This window comes from Petromyzon marinus, chromosome 14, assembly GCF_048934315.1.
Source record: "Petromyzon marinus isolate PM22_M1 ecotype Great Lakes invasive population chromosome 14, UKy_Petmar_22M1.pri1.0, whole genome shotgun sequence".
Taxonomy (NCBI): domain Eukaryota; kingdom Metazoa; phylum Chordata; class Hyperoartia; order Petromyzontiformes; family Petromyzontidae; genus Petromyzon; species Petromyzon marinus.
The window spans coordinates 3,341,188-3,355,231 of NC_133680.1; the positions used below are offsets into that span (position 1 = coordinate 3,341,188).

The window sequence follows — 14,044 nt, forward strand, 5'->3', positions numbered from 1 at the left end:
TCCAAAGGGTATTTGGCCTACGCCTCCACGCTCGTCAGACGTCTTGGAAGAGGTTGGCAGAGCTCACACTTTACCCCACCCAACGCGACCTGCCGATTGGTTTACCTCGCTATAGCGCTGAGTGGAGAGAGGCGGGAGGAAGGTTAAGAATGGGGCGCTGCTGTGTCGAGATGTTAACTCTCTCACCTTGTATGCAGGAAGTCGTGGGTATGATCTCATCCCTGATGCCTGTTGTACATTTGGAGTTTGCATGTTCTCCCCGTGGTCAGGGTTTTTTCTCCGGGTTCTCCAGTTTTTTCCTCCGCTTTTAGAAACATGTGTTTATTGTAATTTAGCTGCTATAAATCTATACCTGATAAGCCACTTCGTTAAGCTATCATTTGTGACCAGGTGGCTTTGGAAAGAGAGCTATAATAGCTCGGTGAGCCCTACCTGGTAAAATAAAGTACTGTTTTAGTGTATAGAAATTTGCACCGTTTAACTGCTGCACTGGCGTAATGAATCGACAGCCACTATATTACAAGTCCATTGGGCCATTACTGAACATGTACCAAAGTACAGGGTGTTTGAAAAATATGGACCCAATTTCCAAGCAGTATATTTCACGACGGCAACATGTTACAATTACACAAAAAGTTACAAACCGTTCAATGAGTTATTACGTTTTCCTAACCATTTTATAAATGCTCTGTGTGCCCTCCACCTGCTGTACGGACAACGTCGAGACGATACTCTTTGGTTCTTTCGGTAAAGTCACGTAGGTATAAAATAAATCACGACGTTTCGGGCGCAACACAAGCGTCCGTCATCAGGTGGGAAAGCATGGTCTGCTGCTGAGGCAGACAACCTTTTAAAACAGTCTGCCTCAGCAGCAGACCATGCTTCCCCACCTGATGATGGACGCTTGTGTTGCGCCCGAAATGTCGTGATTTATTTTATTCTATGCATACGTGACTTTACCGAAAGAACCAAAGAGTATGGATTCCTGCAATCACGAAAGCTTCAAATGGAGACGATAGTTGAATTCGTCCCAAACGCCTCTCAAAGTGTCTTCTTCCACTGAAGTTACCGCTGCCGTGATTCTGTTTTTGAGGTCATCCAGATTAGTCGCTAATGGTGGCACAAAAACACGGTCTTTTGTGCCACCATGCTCTTTGACATTGGCGGATTAATGCTAAAACGCCGTTGAAACGCACGCTGCAATGCAATAACAGATTCAGTCTTGCTGAACTGCAGAACGCAAAACGCCTTGTGTTGCAGGGTCACCATCTTGCGAATGACTGAGGCTAGGGGCTGTTTGTGCGCTGGGAGAGGCATCTCGCGGTAATCATTTGAAACTCTATGTCCCGCCCTTTCAAGTGGTAAGAGTTTCATTCATGGGCAGTTCGTGATTGCAGAGATATAGCGATTTCAAATCGGGTCCATCTTTTTCAAACACTCTGTATATGCAGACGTTAACATTTCAGCTCGTGGAGCAAAGGAGATTGTGCAACCAAGAAAGATCATGGCACAATGAGGCAGTAATAGGAAAGAACCAAAAGAATCGATCCTTGAATTGGATCGTGATCCCGAACCTGGAAAGTTCACTGAATATCACAGGCGTTGGCGGGAGGAGGGGGTGGGTGGTTCTGGTTAACGCGCAGTTTTTACACCAATTATAATGTCGATAATTGCTTTAGGCTACTCCTGCAGTAGCGACGGTCACAACAACGCCATGGTTAGTGCTCACGGTGAGTTGCAGTGATTTTTTGTCATCCGTTGTTTTTTTTTTATAGACCGATTATATTGCGGCGTCGAGGAAACGGAACAGAAAGCGCCTGAGGGGTTCATCCACCGAGGAGATGGAGCGATGAAATCAGCTTGTGGCGTGCAGGCGCCTGGGTGGATCGTTATATCGCAGGATTTTGAGAGGTGGAGGGCACCTTGGCTTGGCCTGAATCCAGCAGCGGATTGTCCAATGGCTGATGGCGATAATAATGGCGATGGGGAATTGAGCGAAATGGACGTCTGGGAAAAAAAAAGAGCTTCATAGCAAATCGGATTTCTCCAGAATAACAAAAACAATTCTGGCCGATTCTGAATTTCAAAACCAGTACTCTGGCTTCTGTGGCTCTCTGTTTATCACAACGAATAACAATGAGCTAATTAGCTGCCCTGCCAGGGACAGAGTTGTCCTCAAAACAGAGCCGAGTGTGTCGCAGCTACCCGCAGCTCCCATCACTTCATAAAACAGTAATTAGCCTGTATAGGCCTTAAACCCTTGATTACATATGCCACTGATTATCCTCAATCAATCAGCCAAGTCCTTTGTTCAAGCTCGAGAAGCGAACGCATTGAGACACAAACATCATGCTACGAAAGGTGATCATTTATTTTCGTGGTTTTTGTTGTTCCTGTTAAGTTCATCGCAATCGAATTTGGTTTGCTCAGCCCTTTCACGAAGTCAAATGTTGCCGGTATAAACCGGAGCAGCTCCTCAAGGCGAGAATCCCAGGACGTACACGCGTCTTGGGAGTGTGCGGGCATTGTCACTTGACAACGATCACGCACACGTCACGGGGTGATGCACATCAAGATTGTTTATCCAGGAGAGCTATGCCGAGCCTCAGGATTCTACTGCAGGTGTGTCCTGCGTTGGGACGTTTAAGCGATAATTTTTTTAAGGAGCGTTTTTTTTTCTTCTGTGGGAGGAAAGCAGAGTATGTAGAGCGAATACACACAATGGATTTTAATTTGTGGTGCTTAAAAGGAAAAATAGAAAATAGGCAACGTTTCGGGCAATGGCCCTTCTTCATAACACACGTGATGGGTATTTTTTGTTCACACGTACGAGGGGATAATAGTCAACGTAGTCGAATACCACTGCAGCTGAGGAGATTCATAAAGCAGATCAATATTAACGTGAGCCAGGGAACTCGTTTTGTTCAGGTGTCCAAGTCAGTTGTCAACTCGTCCTCCACACATAGGCCACTGAGTGTTATTCCCTACTTACCAGCCGTGGCATCACCTCGGCGCCTTCCCCCCCCCCGCACCCACAGCCCCAACCTCTCTGCACCCCTCCGCCCACACCGACAGACACCGACAGAGACAATGCCCATTTGGTGACCAGTGCCGCACAGGGGACAGCTGCCACTGGGGGAGGGGTCCCATTGGCCAAAACCACGACAGGGCATTGGATGTGTTTTTTTCTTGTCATTGGGTGCAATTGTGAACAATAGCCAAATCGGACACGAGCACATCGAATCGGCATAATCATTGGTTCACTGCAGCTCAAAGACTCAGTCCCTACAAGGCGTGTGGTGAAGTCAGGAGATGTCCCCAGTGTGCGTGTGCTCGGCATTTGAAGGCCTGAAGACCAGAGTCGGTGATTTTGCCGACAATGTGTCCAGGGAGGCAGTGGCATATCCCGACAGCAGAAGTGTCCAAATCTGTCCAGGGAGCATGTTGGGGGAAATGTCCCCTCCCTCCCTCCCCCCATGTTGAGATGAGATGTCGCTGTAAGACGCTTATAGAGTTGCGTACGTAGTTAGGCGAGTGCTCTGTAAGCGCAAATCCTTCTCCGGAATCCCTTGCCCCACCCGAAGCCATCGCAGAGGCAGTGGGCTGCCCCCCCCCCCCCCCCTGCGCCGAGTGTTCACCGAGTCAGCATGTTCGTCTTGTTCGTCTCTAGTCTTGGCGGAGACCGCGCGTGGAATTTTGGTAAAAGCCTTGGTCTGTGGATTTCCTTCAGTCGTTAAAGTCAACATGATTAAGACTGCGCGGGATTTTGTCAAATAGCCCAATGCTGGGTGCTTACATTAACACTGCATAACAGTGTTAATTAACATTGCACACAGTGTTAATTCGGTGAGCATTTAAAGGCTAGTCTTATCTCTTAAATGCAGTGCTAATTTAGTCAGCATTTTCTATTTTAATGATCAAGCGAAATCTGCGCACTAACGTTTGACAAAAAAATCCACCGGTTTTTATGTTTTACCAACGATACTAAAGCCCATATAATTGCTGACTAAATCAACCCTGCCTACAGTCGCTCCACTACACCGCTTGAGGAAAACCAGCAGCACCCCCCTCCACCACGGCCCCCCCTTCCACCTCCCCCCCCACCACCCACCTCCAAACAGCCCCCCCCACTACCTCCACCGACCTCCTCCCACCGCCCCCCCCCCCACCTTTCCACCGCCGCCGCTCCACAAGCACACTCGTGTACCTTCTCGGCGGACTGCGCGGTGCCGAAGAAGATGGGGATGAAGGCGAGCCACACGATGCAGGTGGTGTACATGGTGAAGCCGATGGGCTTGGCCTCGTTGAAGTTCTCGGGCACGCCGCGCGTCTTGATGGCGTACACGGTGCACGTGACCATGAGCAGGATGCTGTAGCCCAGCGAGCAGATGAGCGCCAGGTCCGAGATGTCGCACTTGAGCATGCCGCGGGCCAGCTCGGCCTCCTGCGAGCGCTGCTCCTCGTAGTCGATGACCGTGTGTGGCGGCGTGAGCCCGAACCAGATGCACACTCCCAGGAGCTGGGGACAAAATGCGGGGTGGACGGGCAGGTGGCGGCGAGATGTTAACTGCCTCGCTCGGTATACAGGAGGTCGTGGGTTCGACACTGACGCCTGCTGTTTATTTGGAGCTTGCTTGTCTCTCTTTCCCGTGGTCGTGTGGATTTTTTCTCCGGGGTTCTCCGGTTTTCCCCTCCACAATTAGAATCAACGTCACGCGATCAGAGCATTTGGCTGCTTTAAATTTCCACATTATAAGCCACTTCGTTGAGCTATCATTTGTGGCCAGGTCACTTCTGAAAAAGAGCTGTATAGCTCAGTGGGCCTTATCTTGTAAAATAAAAAAAAATAGTTGAATTTAATAAATTTAGAAATCTGCGGTTTGACGAGCGTGGCGATTGTGATTTAGCACTTGTTTTGTGCTCAAGTGAAAGTGATTTCCTGTACAGTTGAGTATTGAGGAGGGATTGGTGCCCATCTCCTGTGGAAAACAGCCCTGCGGAGGCAGTGGTGGCAATTCCAAATTCCTATGGGTGGGTGTGAGCCGCTCCACTGGACAACCAATGTTGACTTCAGCACAGGCTGGGGCTAGTTTTATCAACCCCCGGAAGGAAGTGATGATGGGACTAGTCATTCATACCCCTACCAGGATTTGAACTCACAACCTTCCAATTTTAGTCTGCACACATATACAGTGTTTATCCGGGGGACTTATCAAAGGTGGATCCCAGTTTTCAGAAGCTGGGTTGACCATTGATTGTGCTTGGATGAGTGACCAAGAGGTTGTTATAGGGCTGTGGAGATATGTTGCGGGCAGCATGGGGCAGTGGAATAAACATCCATTGTTCCGATGTACTTCTATGCTCTCATGTTCTACGCTCCATGTGGTGAAGTTTAGTCAAATAACCCCCACGGGGTTATAGCGAGGGGTGCCCATCATCCAGTGGTGGGTTGACAAAACGGCTGTACACATCCTTATACTGAAGAGCACGCATGACCACATGCCCTGCTACATACAGAAATGTTCATTGCATGGCAATCAAATCAAAATTGTTAATACCAAAAGCTTGAATTTAGCCAAATCAAGTGCGAAAATCACACAATGGCTAAATTGTTTTTGCAATCATCAATGACTAGGCTAAAACCTCGTTATACGTTTGAGAACGCGGTTTAATCACCGGTGGCTGAAACCCAGATTTGAGCTCAGGATCTCAGCAAATGCCAGATTAATGCTCCGTCCCTTGAACCAACCTGACCAGTTTTACGGAGTGGCCCAAAAGTCAGGTCACATAGGGCTATTTAATTTATTTTTAACACCGGCATAAAAATATTAATTATCTATTTATTGATTATTTATTCGTCACTAGTATTATCATTTTGAATATCTTCCATAATAGAGGTTTTTTGGGTTAGATTGTGTAAATATATAAATGTGTCGTTAAACCCGCCACCACCCGACACAGCCAACTAGTAAGGGTTGTCACGTAAACAGAACGTGGCCAATTCGTCACTAGTACAGCACATCGGTGTGTTGGAGAGCCAAGCCACAACAGAGAAATATTAAATTCTCCCAAATGCAACTGTCAGCACGTAAACAGAACATGCCAATTGGAATGTCCTGTTTACGTGACAACCCTTACTAGTTGGCTGTGTCAGGTGGTGGCGGGTTTAACGGCACATTTATATATTTACACGATCTAATACAAAACAACCTCTATTATGGATGATATTGGTCGCGAAAGCCGACTGTGTGTTAAATTGGATATACAAATTGCATGAACCGGAGAAATTGCTCCGAACACGTACCCCGTGCAGTGTGAGTCACGTGGGTTTTCTGTGTGTAATGGCAAGGTGCCGATTTCCCCCCCCCCCCCCCATAAACAACAACAATAACAAAGATCCCCGCATACCCTCAAAATGCTGTTGGGGCAAGTGCAGTTCGTGAGCACCGATGAGGACTAGTGGCGATGTTTACATCGCCACTAGTCTTCATCGGTGCTCACCACACCAGGTACTCATTTGAGGCTGAGTCGACTTAAGGGAGGCCCAGAACCGGTTCAAATAATCGTCACTGGTGTTGGTCGTGAGAGGGAACCGAACTCGGGTCACCGGGTTCGTAGCGCAGTGCGCTAACCACGACGCCACCGCTCCCCAGAAAGGCCTACAGTATCCTTAGCCTTAACTACAAAACTCACTTCTGTGATGGCTGATTTAAGCATGCATCTCCTTTGATGTCCTTAATTAATTTCAAAGTAAAATACACACATACATACAAACAAACACACATACAAACATACATACACACATACATACAAACAAAAATACACACACATACATGCACACATACATACACACATACATACATACACACACAAACATACATACACACATACATACACACACATATGAGATCATGGAATAAGACACATCCCCATTTTCGTTAGACATCTATGTTGAACTCAATATATATATGCATTTGTTGATACTGTATAATACTATATATTGTATAACATTATTCTGTGTCTCCACATATAAGTCCTCTTGCCAATAACACTTGTTTAACAAGCCTGGCTGATGAGACCCAAAAAGTCGAAGCCAGTCCAGAGTTTGTTTGCTTAAACCCTTGTTGCTTGATAATATGAGTCTCTGGGAAGCCGATAGAAAACCTGATTAAAATACATGTTGTGTATATATGGAGACACAGAGCAAAGTTCTGCTTACATTTGCTCTTAACAATAATGCTACGTAATGGGTTTATGGATATATTGGTCTATAACATCAATAATTATTCGAGTAATAATTGCAAAGCATTGAAAGCTGAAGGAAACACAAGCAATGTAAGTGGCATTGGCCAAATATCCCAATGCTTACAAATTACCGTGAGATCACATGAGGAGAAATATCGCCTCCACCCCTCCTGCAAAGACCTGGCAGGACCCTCCTGAAAACGAGCCTTGAGACTCTGTGAGGATATCCCTGGTAAAACAGGCGTAGTAATAATAATAATGATGATACTAAAGAATGTCACACTCCCCATGAAGCACTCCAGCGTGAAGGGCTTCGAATTTGCTCGACGGCTCTTTCAATTGTCCAGACGGAGACTTTTTTTCATGTGAACACGCCGTTACGTTTCACATCAAAGCGGAACGCGCGCGCACCCAAAGAAGCGGCGCCGCCCGCCCGCCCGCCTATTTGTCGGCTCTCTCGCTACGCCCGGCAAATTACGGTCTCGCTCTTTACGATCAAAAGCGGGGTTTTTTTTCTCTTTTTTTTGCGCAGGCGGCCGGCAGAAGCGCGCACGCCCCGCGCGACGCACTCGCACCTGCACGGCGATGAGCGAAAAGGTGATGACGAGTTGCGACGCGGGGCTGATGAGGCGCGGCGCCGTCACCGACCGCTTGCCCTGCTCGAAGATGCGGTAGATGCGGTTGGTCTTGGTGAGCAGCGCCGCGTAGCTGACGCACATGCCCAGGCCGAGGAAGATGCGGCGGAAGGAGCAGACGGCGAGGCTGGGCTCGGCGATCATGAGGAAGGTGGTGGCGTAGCACAGGAAGATGCCCGTGAGCAGCACGTAGCTGAGCTCTCGGCCCGAGGCGCGCACGATGGGCGTGTCGTTGTAGCGCACGAAGGTGACGATCACGAACGCCGTGGTGAGGAGGCCCAGGATGGCGAGGAAGACCGGCACGACGGCGAAGGGCGAGTGCCACTCGAGCTTGACGATGGGGATGGCGTCGCAGCCCGTGCGGTTGACGTTGGGGCGCATGTTGTAGGGGCACAGGTGGCAGTTGAACTCGTCGAGCTGGAAGTAGTAGCCCTCGCAGCGCTCGCAGTTCCAGCAGCACGGCACTCCCTTCACCTTCTTCTTACGCTCGCCGGACGCGCACGGCATGCTGCAGATAGAGTAAGGGAGCTCCCGCCTCCCGGCGGTCCACTGCAGCGCGCTGATCTAAAAGCACGGGAGGGGCAGCGGCCGCGGGCATGGGCCTGTGAGGTTCCGCGCGTCCACGCCGGGACGAGCAACGTGACGGCCGACGCGGAGATGGAGCGATGGAAATGAGCTCGCGTTGGTCCGCGAGGGTACATAAGCGCCGCACGTTAAAGCCGGGTGAGTTAACGTGACGACCGCTGTGTGGTAAAGTTACGGTTAGGCTAATGAAGTGAAAGAAACTGGGCAAAACGAGTCAGAAAACAACGTTAGAAGCAACAGAAATGGGATGGGTTAAAAGCCGGCAAAGCAGAACACATTCCTCAATTGAATCATGACTTAAAATAGCTTCAATCAATGGAATTAAGGCGAGGCTTTAATGCCCGTATTTACACTGCATGCGGATGCTCGTATAATGACAAACAGCATTGGCCTCATGTTGTTTGGCAAACACACCACGTGCCGAATTAAAATGAAAAAACAATTACCCACATTCTGCAAAACCCATCAATCTCTGTCTTTCTTCCATTCATCCGTGCACGTCTGAACAAATTAAATTTGATTTAAAGTTTTCGTGACAGCAGGAATTCATTCTCTTTGGGTCTTTCGGTCAAGTCACGTAAATCAAAAATAATAGATCACGACGTTTCGATCGCAACACAAGCAATCGTCTTCAGGTGAGAGAGAGAGAAAGATGCTGAGACAAGGTCTTATATAGGCCTGAGATTGGGTGCATCAAGGTAGGTGGGTGGCACTAGAGATGGTCCAACCACAAGGGCTGGGGCAGTGGACACCCAGCCTGTCAATACAAAGATATCCAACCTTGCAATACAACTCAGAGAGTCAGTTAACATAGGTAGAAAGGATGGAAACATCTCAGCAGCTTTCTCTCTCACACCTGACGACGATTGATTGTGTTGCGATCGAAACGTCGTGATCTATTATGTTTCATTTACGTGATTTGACCGAAAGACTTAAGCGTATGAACAAATTCAGTTACCTCTCAGTCCATCAAAATATCATCTTGCTATTCCATGCAGGGTATTTACTTGTGTTTGCAAATGTTTGCACAAATGAAGGGTTGCACTTTCGAGGAACAAGATGTTAAAAGAACTGCAGAGGTCTGACATTGGCATTTCTTTCTCTATTTCTCTCTCGTCATAAAAAGAAATATCGCCTTTTAATTTAACCAATATACAATTACTGAAAGCAGAAGGGGTTGGTCGTGGGGGCAGGAGGAGGAAGGGTGAAATCACATTTCTTATCCGTAACATTTCTCACAGATATATTTAAAGGTGAACCAAATGGCAAAGGCAAACAACAACAACAACAAAACATGAGCACGGGGAAGCGGAAGCCTTTATGAATTTTGCCAAAGCCTCACATTTAGCTGCAGGTGGTTGACCCACTCTCCGATCACGTTGTAGCCCGGCGTGCTGGTGTTGTGCAAGTGATATTGGAAAATGTCATAGCGTCCTGGTGCATCGCCATCCTTATTGAACATCACGGGGGTCCCAGCGCTGCCTGCGGTGGGTGGGGGAGGGGGGAGGCGAGAGGGAGATTGCGGGAGCGTCGACGATTTCAAGCCGTCGGTTGAGGGACGGGGATGGCGAACCGCGGTGATTGACCGCGCCGGGAAATTTATTTTTTTATTTGACGTCGTTGTTCAAGCAAAACAAAACAAAAAAACACGCAAAAACAAAAACACATTTGAAAGGAAATAATAATAATTCGTCCCCGGGAGGCATTTGAGATATTATTTACGGGACGGTTTTAAATTGGGGCGTAAATAAGCAACGCCGAGGCGTGAGATGTGAACAAGTGGCGGAGCAAAGCAGCCTCGTAGCAGAGCGACGATAAAACTTCACGGCAGTAGTTGCCTCGTTTAATAAAACGTGAGTTGTGATTTTTTTTGTTCTTTCGTCTTTGTTTATTTTGGGTCTGCCCAAGCGTGTGCGGTCTCAGGCTCGGTGCATTTGCTAAGAGTTCGGCTGCAATTTGCGAATGGAAATTGGGCAGGGTCTCATTTTCGTCAGATCTCTCTTATTATCCTCTGTTTCAACCAAAGTGGTACTCATTGAGATATTGCACCTCTCTCTCACAAAGTGGGACATGGGGATAAATAAGGTTAATCACAGTTGTCATGTCATAGGAATAACATCGATGTGTGTGTGTATGTATAGGCAGCAACCAATTAAAACTAAACAGTGCCAAGTAATCCATCACAGGATTGCAAATTGCATAAAATAGCATTTGTAAAAAACATTCAATTCAAAGTTAAATTGTGTCCCCACTAAAATTAGCAATGGGCAAGGACTTAACTCAATTTGGTGGCCCTAAGCCATTGGGTGGAAATTCCACGTTCCCAGCCAGTCTCTCCATAGGACGAGCACTGGGGACTCCCCACACAGTGGCACTTCTTTTATTGACCACCTAAGGGATGGCGATAGTGATGGTGACGATAGGTTACGTTCACCCTCGACTGACATTTGAACTTGCGATTTTTCACTTGCGAACCCACTGCGCTGTCACAGCTCATCCCGCAGCCGAATATTAGACACACAGGCCACGCAGTTCGTGTCCGGCGGGGTAAAGTGTGGGTTCTCCCACCTTTTACAATACATCAGACCAGCGTGGAAGAGTTGACCAACAATACTCCATTGAGGTGCTCCCTAGAGCCCCCTCTAGTGGGGAAGATCCTTCTGCCACCAGTCGCTTGAACAAGTGATTGCAGGGCTGTGTCGGGTGGTGGAGGGTTACGGCACATTTAGAATTCCGCGATCTAACCCAAAAACTTTTATTATAATAATAGGTTTTTTACCCATTTTTTCTGGCAACAAAACTGACACCTTTTCACGATAAATTTCAAGGACAATGCATACATTATCAGAGTTGTTTTTTGTTTGCATTCTGACCGCAGGTATTGTGGTTAATGCAAACATGATTCCTCGTAAAAAGGTGTCAGTTTTGTTGCCAAAAAAAGGGTAAAAAACCTATTATTATATTTTTCTACTAGCAAAGGAGGCCTCATGATGTTAACCTTTATTATGAATACTATTGGCCGCGAAAGCCTACGCGTTAAACAGGCAGGGCTGCACCTCTACCGTTCACCCCAGTTAACTCAACACACCTTTCGAGGAACTGGCCCGAAACACCGTAATGCAAGACCATTAAAGGAAACAACTGTGGCACTCGGGAGAGGCTTTTATTGGCAAATCGCCGCGATTACTGTCATTATGAGAGGCGAGCTCCACCACGGCTCACTGCACGTGAGCAGGGCTCTGACCGTTGAAGCTGACGCTGCGGATCTCCTCCAGCAGATCCTTGGTGGGCACGGGTTCCATGTCGACGCAGAGACCCGAGAGGCGCGGGCACCGCTTCTGGTAGAGGTTGTGCAACGCGTGCGCCATGGCGTAGACCGCGTCGATCACGAACTGCACCTTGCCCTCCTGCTCGTACTGAGAGTCCCGTCCCACACGCTCCTGGCCTGCAGCAAACAAACAAACAAAAAAAACCCAGCACGGTGGGCTCCCCGATCAGCACGGTTGGCTTACGTGCGGTGCGAAGGAATTTCAACGTACGTACATGCAAACAGACACGTGTACAAAGGTAAAGGCACGGCCCTGAAATTCCCTGGCTCATGCCGCTGCCGGTGGAAAGGCTTCTCCATGAGAGTAACCCCCCCCTCTATTTGGGGGTCATTTGGCCTAATCTTCCACGTGTGCCAAGATGTCTTGGAAGGGGTGGGGAGTTACCCACACTTTAGCTCCACCACACGCGACCTGCCGATGTACTGTGGTGTCCCTGCTTATGCCGCTGGATGGACAGAGATCGGGGTAGTGGTGGTGGTGGCGGTGGTGGAGGGTTAAAACAACTTGCACCGTCCTCGCTTCCACCGCTGTGCCGGGGAAAACGAATCGAACCGGCGAACTCTGGAGCGCAAGTCCAGCGCACTGCTGACCATTATACAGCAGTAGCAGCAGCAGCAGCAGATCCAAGCACAAACGCTCCCACGGTTTGCCGCACCTCGGTACTTATACATGTTGAACTTATTTCCCACCGTCCGTAGCCAACTGTGCTATATGCAGTGACACAATACAATTTGGATTCGTATAGTCTGTAAACGTTCATCCCAAGATGTCGAGAAGCACATTGATATATTTATTTTGTAGAGACAGGCAGTCACAGGTATATGTGTGAGCCTATGGGTCTCGAATGTGTGTTTTCGGGTCCCTATGTAAGTCTATGCAAGACAATACGTGGCATCTAAATGTGACCACATCACAAGATGCTGTAGAGAAACAGTGGCCAGGTTTACGATGTATAAATACGTTCATAGGTCAGTATGTGAATCTATTGGTGTCAATGTGAGTTCATTGCCCGGATGATTCTATTGCATGGGCTAGGGAAGAGATGGACTGATGTGGTATACGGTAAGATGTGGGGTTGATTGGAATTTACAATGACCGGTACCAGCGGTGTCAAGATCGGCCTCTGTGGAGGAAGTTCGTGAAGGACGCTGCTGCTGGGGAGTTGGAAGCAAATCGCCCTCCAGCAGCAACTGAGGGTAGAGGACCGACGCTCACATCTACGGGCAGAGTGCTGGGCGGATAAAACGCAGAGAGTTGGCACAGTGGGGAGCACAGTTGGTGCATCTGCCCGCCATCTCAGCCAGTCAACCCACGGGCACCTGGTTCTGTCCCGTGATCTCCTGCCAGCGAGCCTTCGACACTTCACGTTGCCTCAAAGTGCACTGCGCCTGGCACAGGCGCCGTAGTCATGTCACTGCCACTCAGTGGTGAACGGCGGTTGTTATTGCACTTCTACACAATGTGAGCCTGCGGCTCTATGCGAGTATACATTGCAATGCGACGCAATGGGGACTTACATGTGACCGCATCTCGAGGCTCTGTACAAAAACAGTTGGCATATTTACATCGTACAGAGGCGTCAAGTCACGGAAGATTGCCCTTGCTGTCTTTGAGATCATATTCATTGAACTGGGTCCCTGCCTGCCAGTCCTCATCTCACTGGAGCCCCATGTGCGTGCTCTCCACTCCAGCAACTGCGCACTTCTGCCAAAGAGCTCGGCAACCTTCGATCAGTAGCGCGCGTGGGTGGTGAACGCGCGTGGCTGTCGGTAGTGCATGTGTGGGTGATGGTGTGGGTGGGGACGACTATCTGAACCCGTCCTGGGCCGAACCGAGGTCGACTCATCCTCGAATGAGTACCTCGCGCGACGTGTAAACATCGCCACTAGGGGACAAAGGTGGTCGGGCGTGGTGTTGTTAGCCACCCGCTCACGTGCCGTTCCGGCCTTTTGCACCTCTGAATTAGCACGGTTGGCTACGTACGGTGCAAACGAAGTTCTCCAAGTTCTGCACGGTCAGTCCCCTTCCTCTCGCCATCTGCACCGCTGAGACGCTTCCTTTTCACAAGTTCACACGCAAGACTTTCCTCTTCTCGTCTGTACACGACTGAGCAGTGCCCCCCTACGAGGCGTCTCTACCTACGCCTTGCGAAGCGTGTGAGTTTTTATTCGCGCGCGCGGCGCTCGGCGGAGCAAGCGGTGCATGAGCAATCGATGGTCATGGCAGACGTTCTGTCTCTGCTTTGGCTGT

General features: G+C 48.9%; 1 protein-coding gene across 5 annotated transcripts in view; it reads right to left on the minus strand.

The window, feature by feature from the left end:
* GRM8 (glutamate metabotropic receptor 8) overlaps positions 1 to 14,044 on the minus strand; it is a 132,782-nt gene that overhangs the window by 44,008 nt on the left and 74,730 nt on the right. For all 5 annotated transcript variants that reach the window (XM_032954332.2, XM_032954329.2, XM_032954331.2 and 2 more), the window contains 4 exons: positions 11,710 to 11,910; positions 9,808 to 9,947; positions 7,821 to 8,444; positions 4,208 to 4,519 (listed from right to left, as the gene is read on the minus strand). In XM_032954332.2, the coding sequence (XP_032810223.1) occupies positions 4,208 to 4,519; positions 7,821 to 8,444; positions 9,808 to 9,947; positions 11,710 to 11,910 (1,277 nt within the window). The remainder of the gene's footprint in view (positions 1 to 4,207; positions 4,520 to 7,820; positions 8,445 to 9,807; positions 9,948 to 11,709; positions 11,911 to 14,044) is intronic.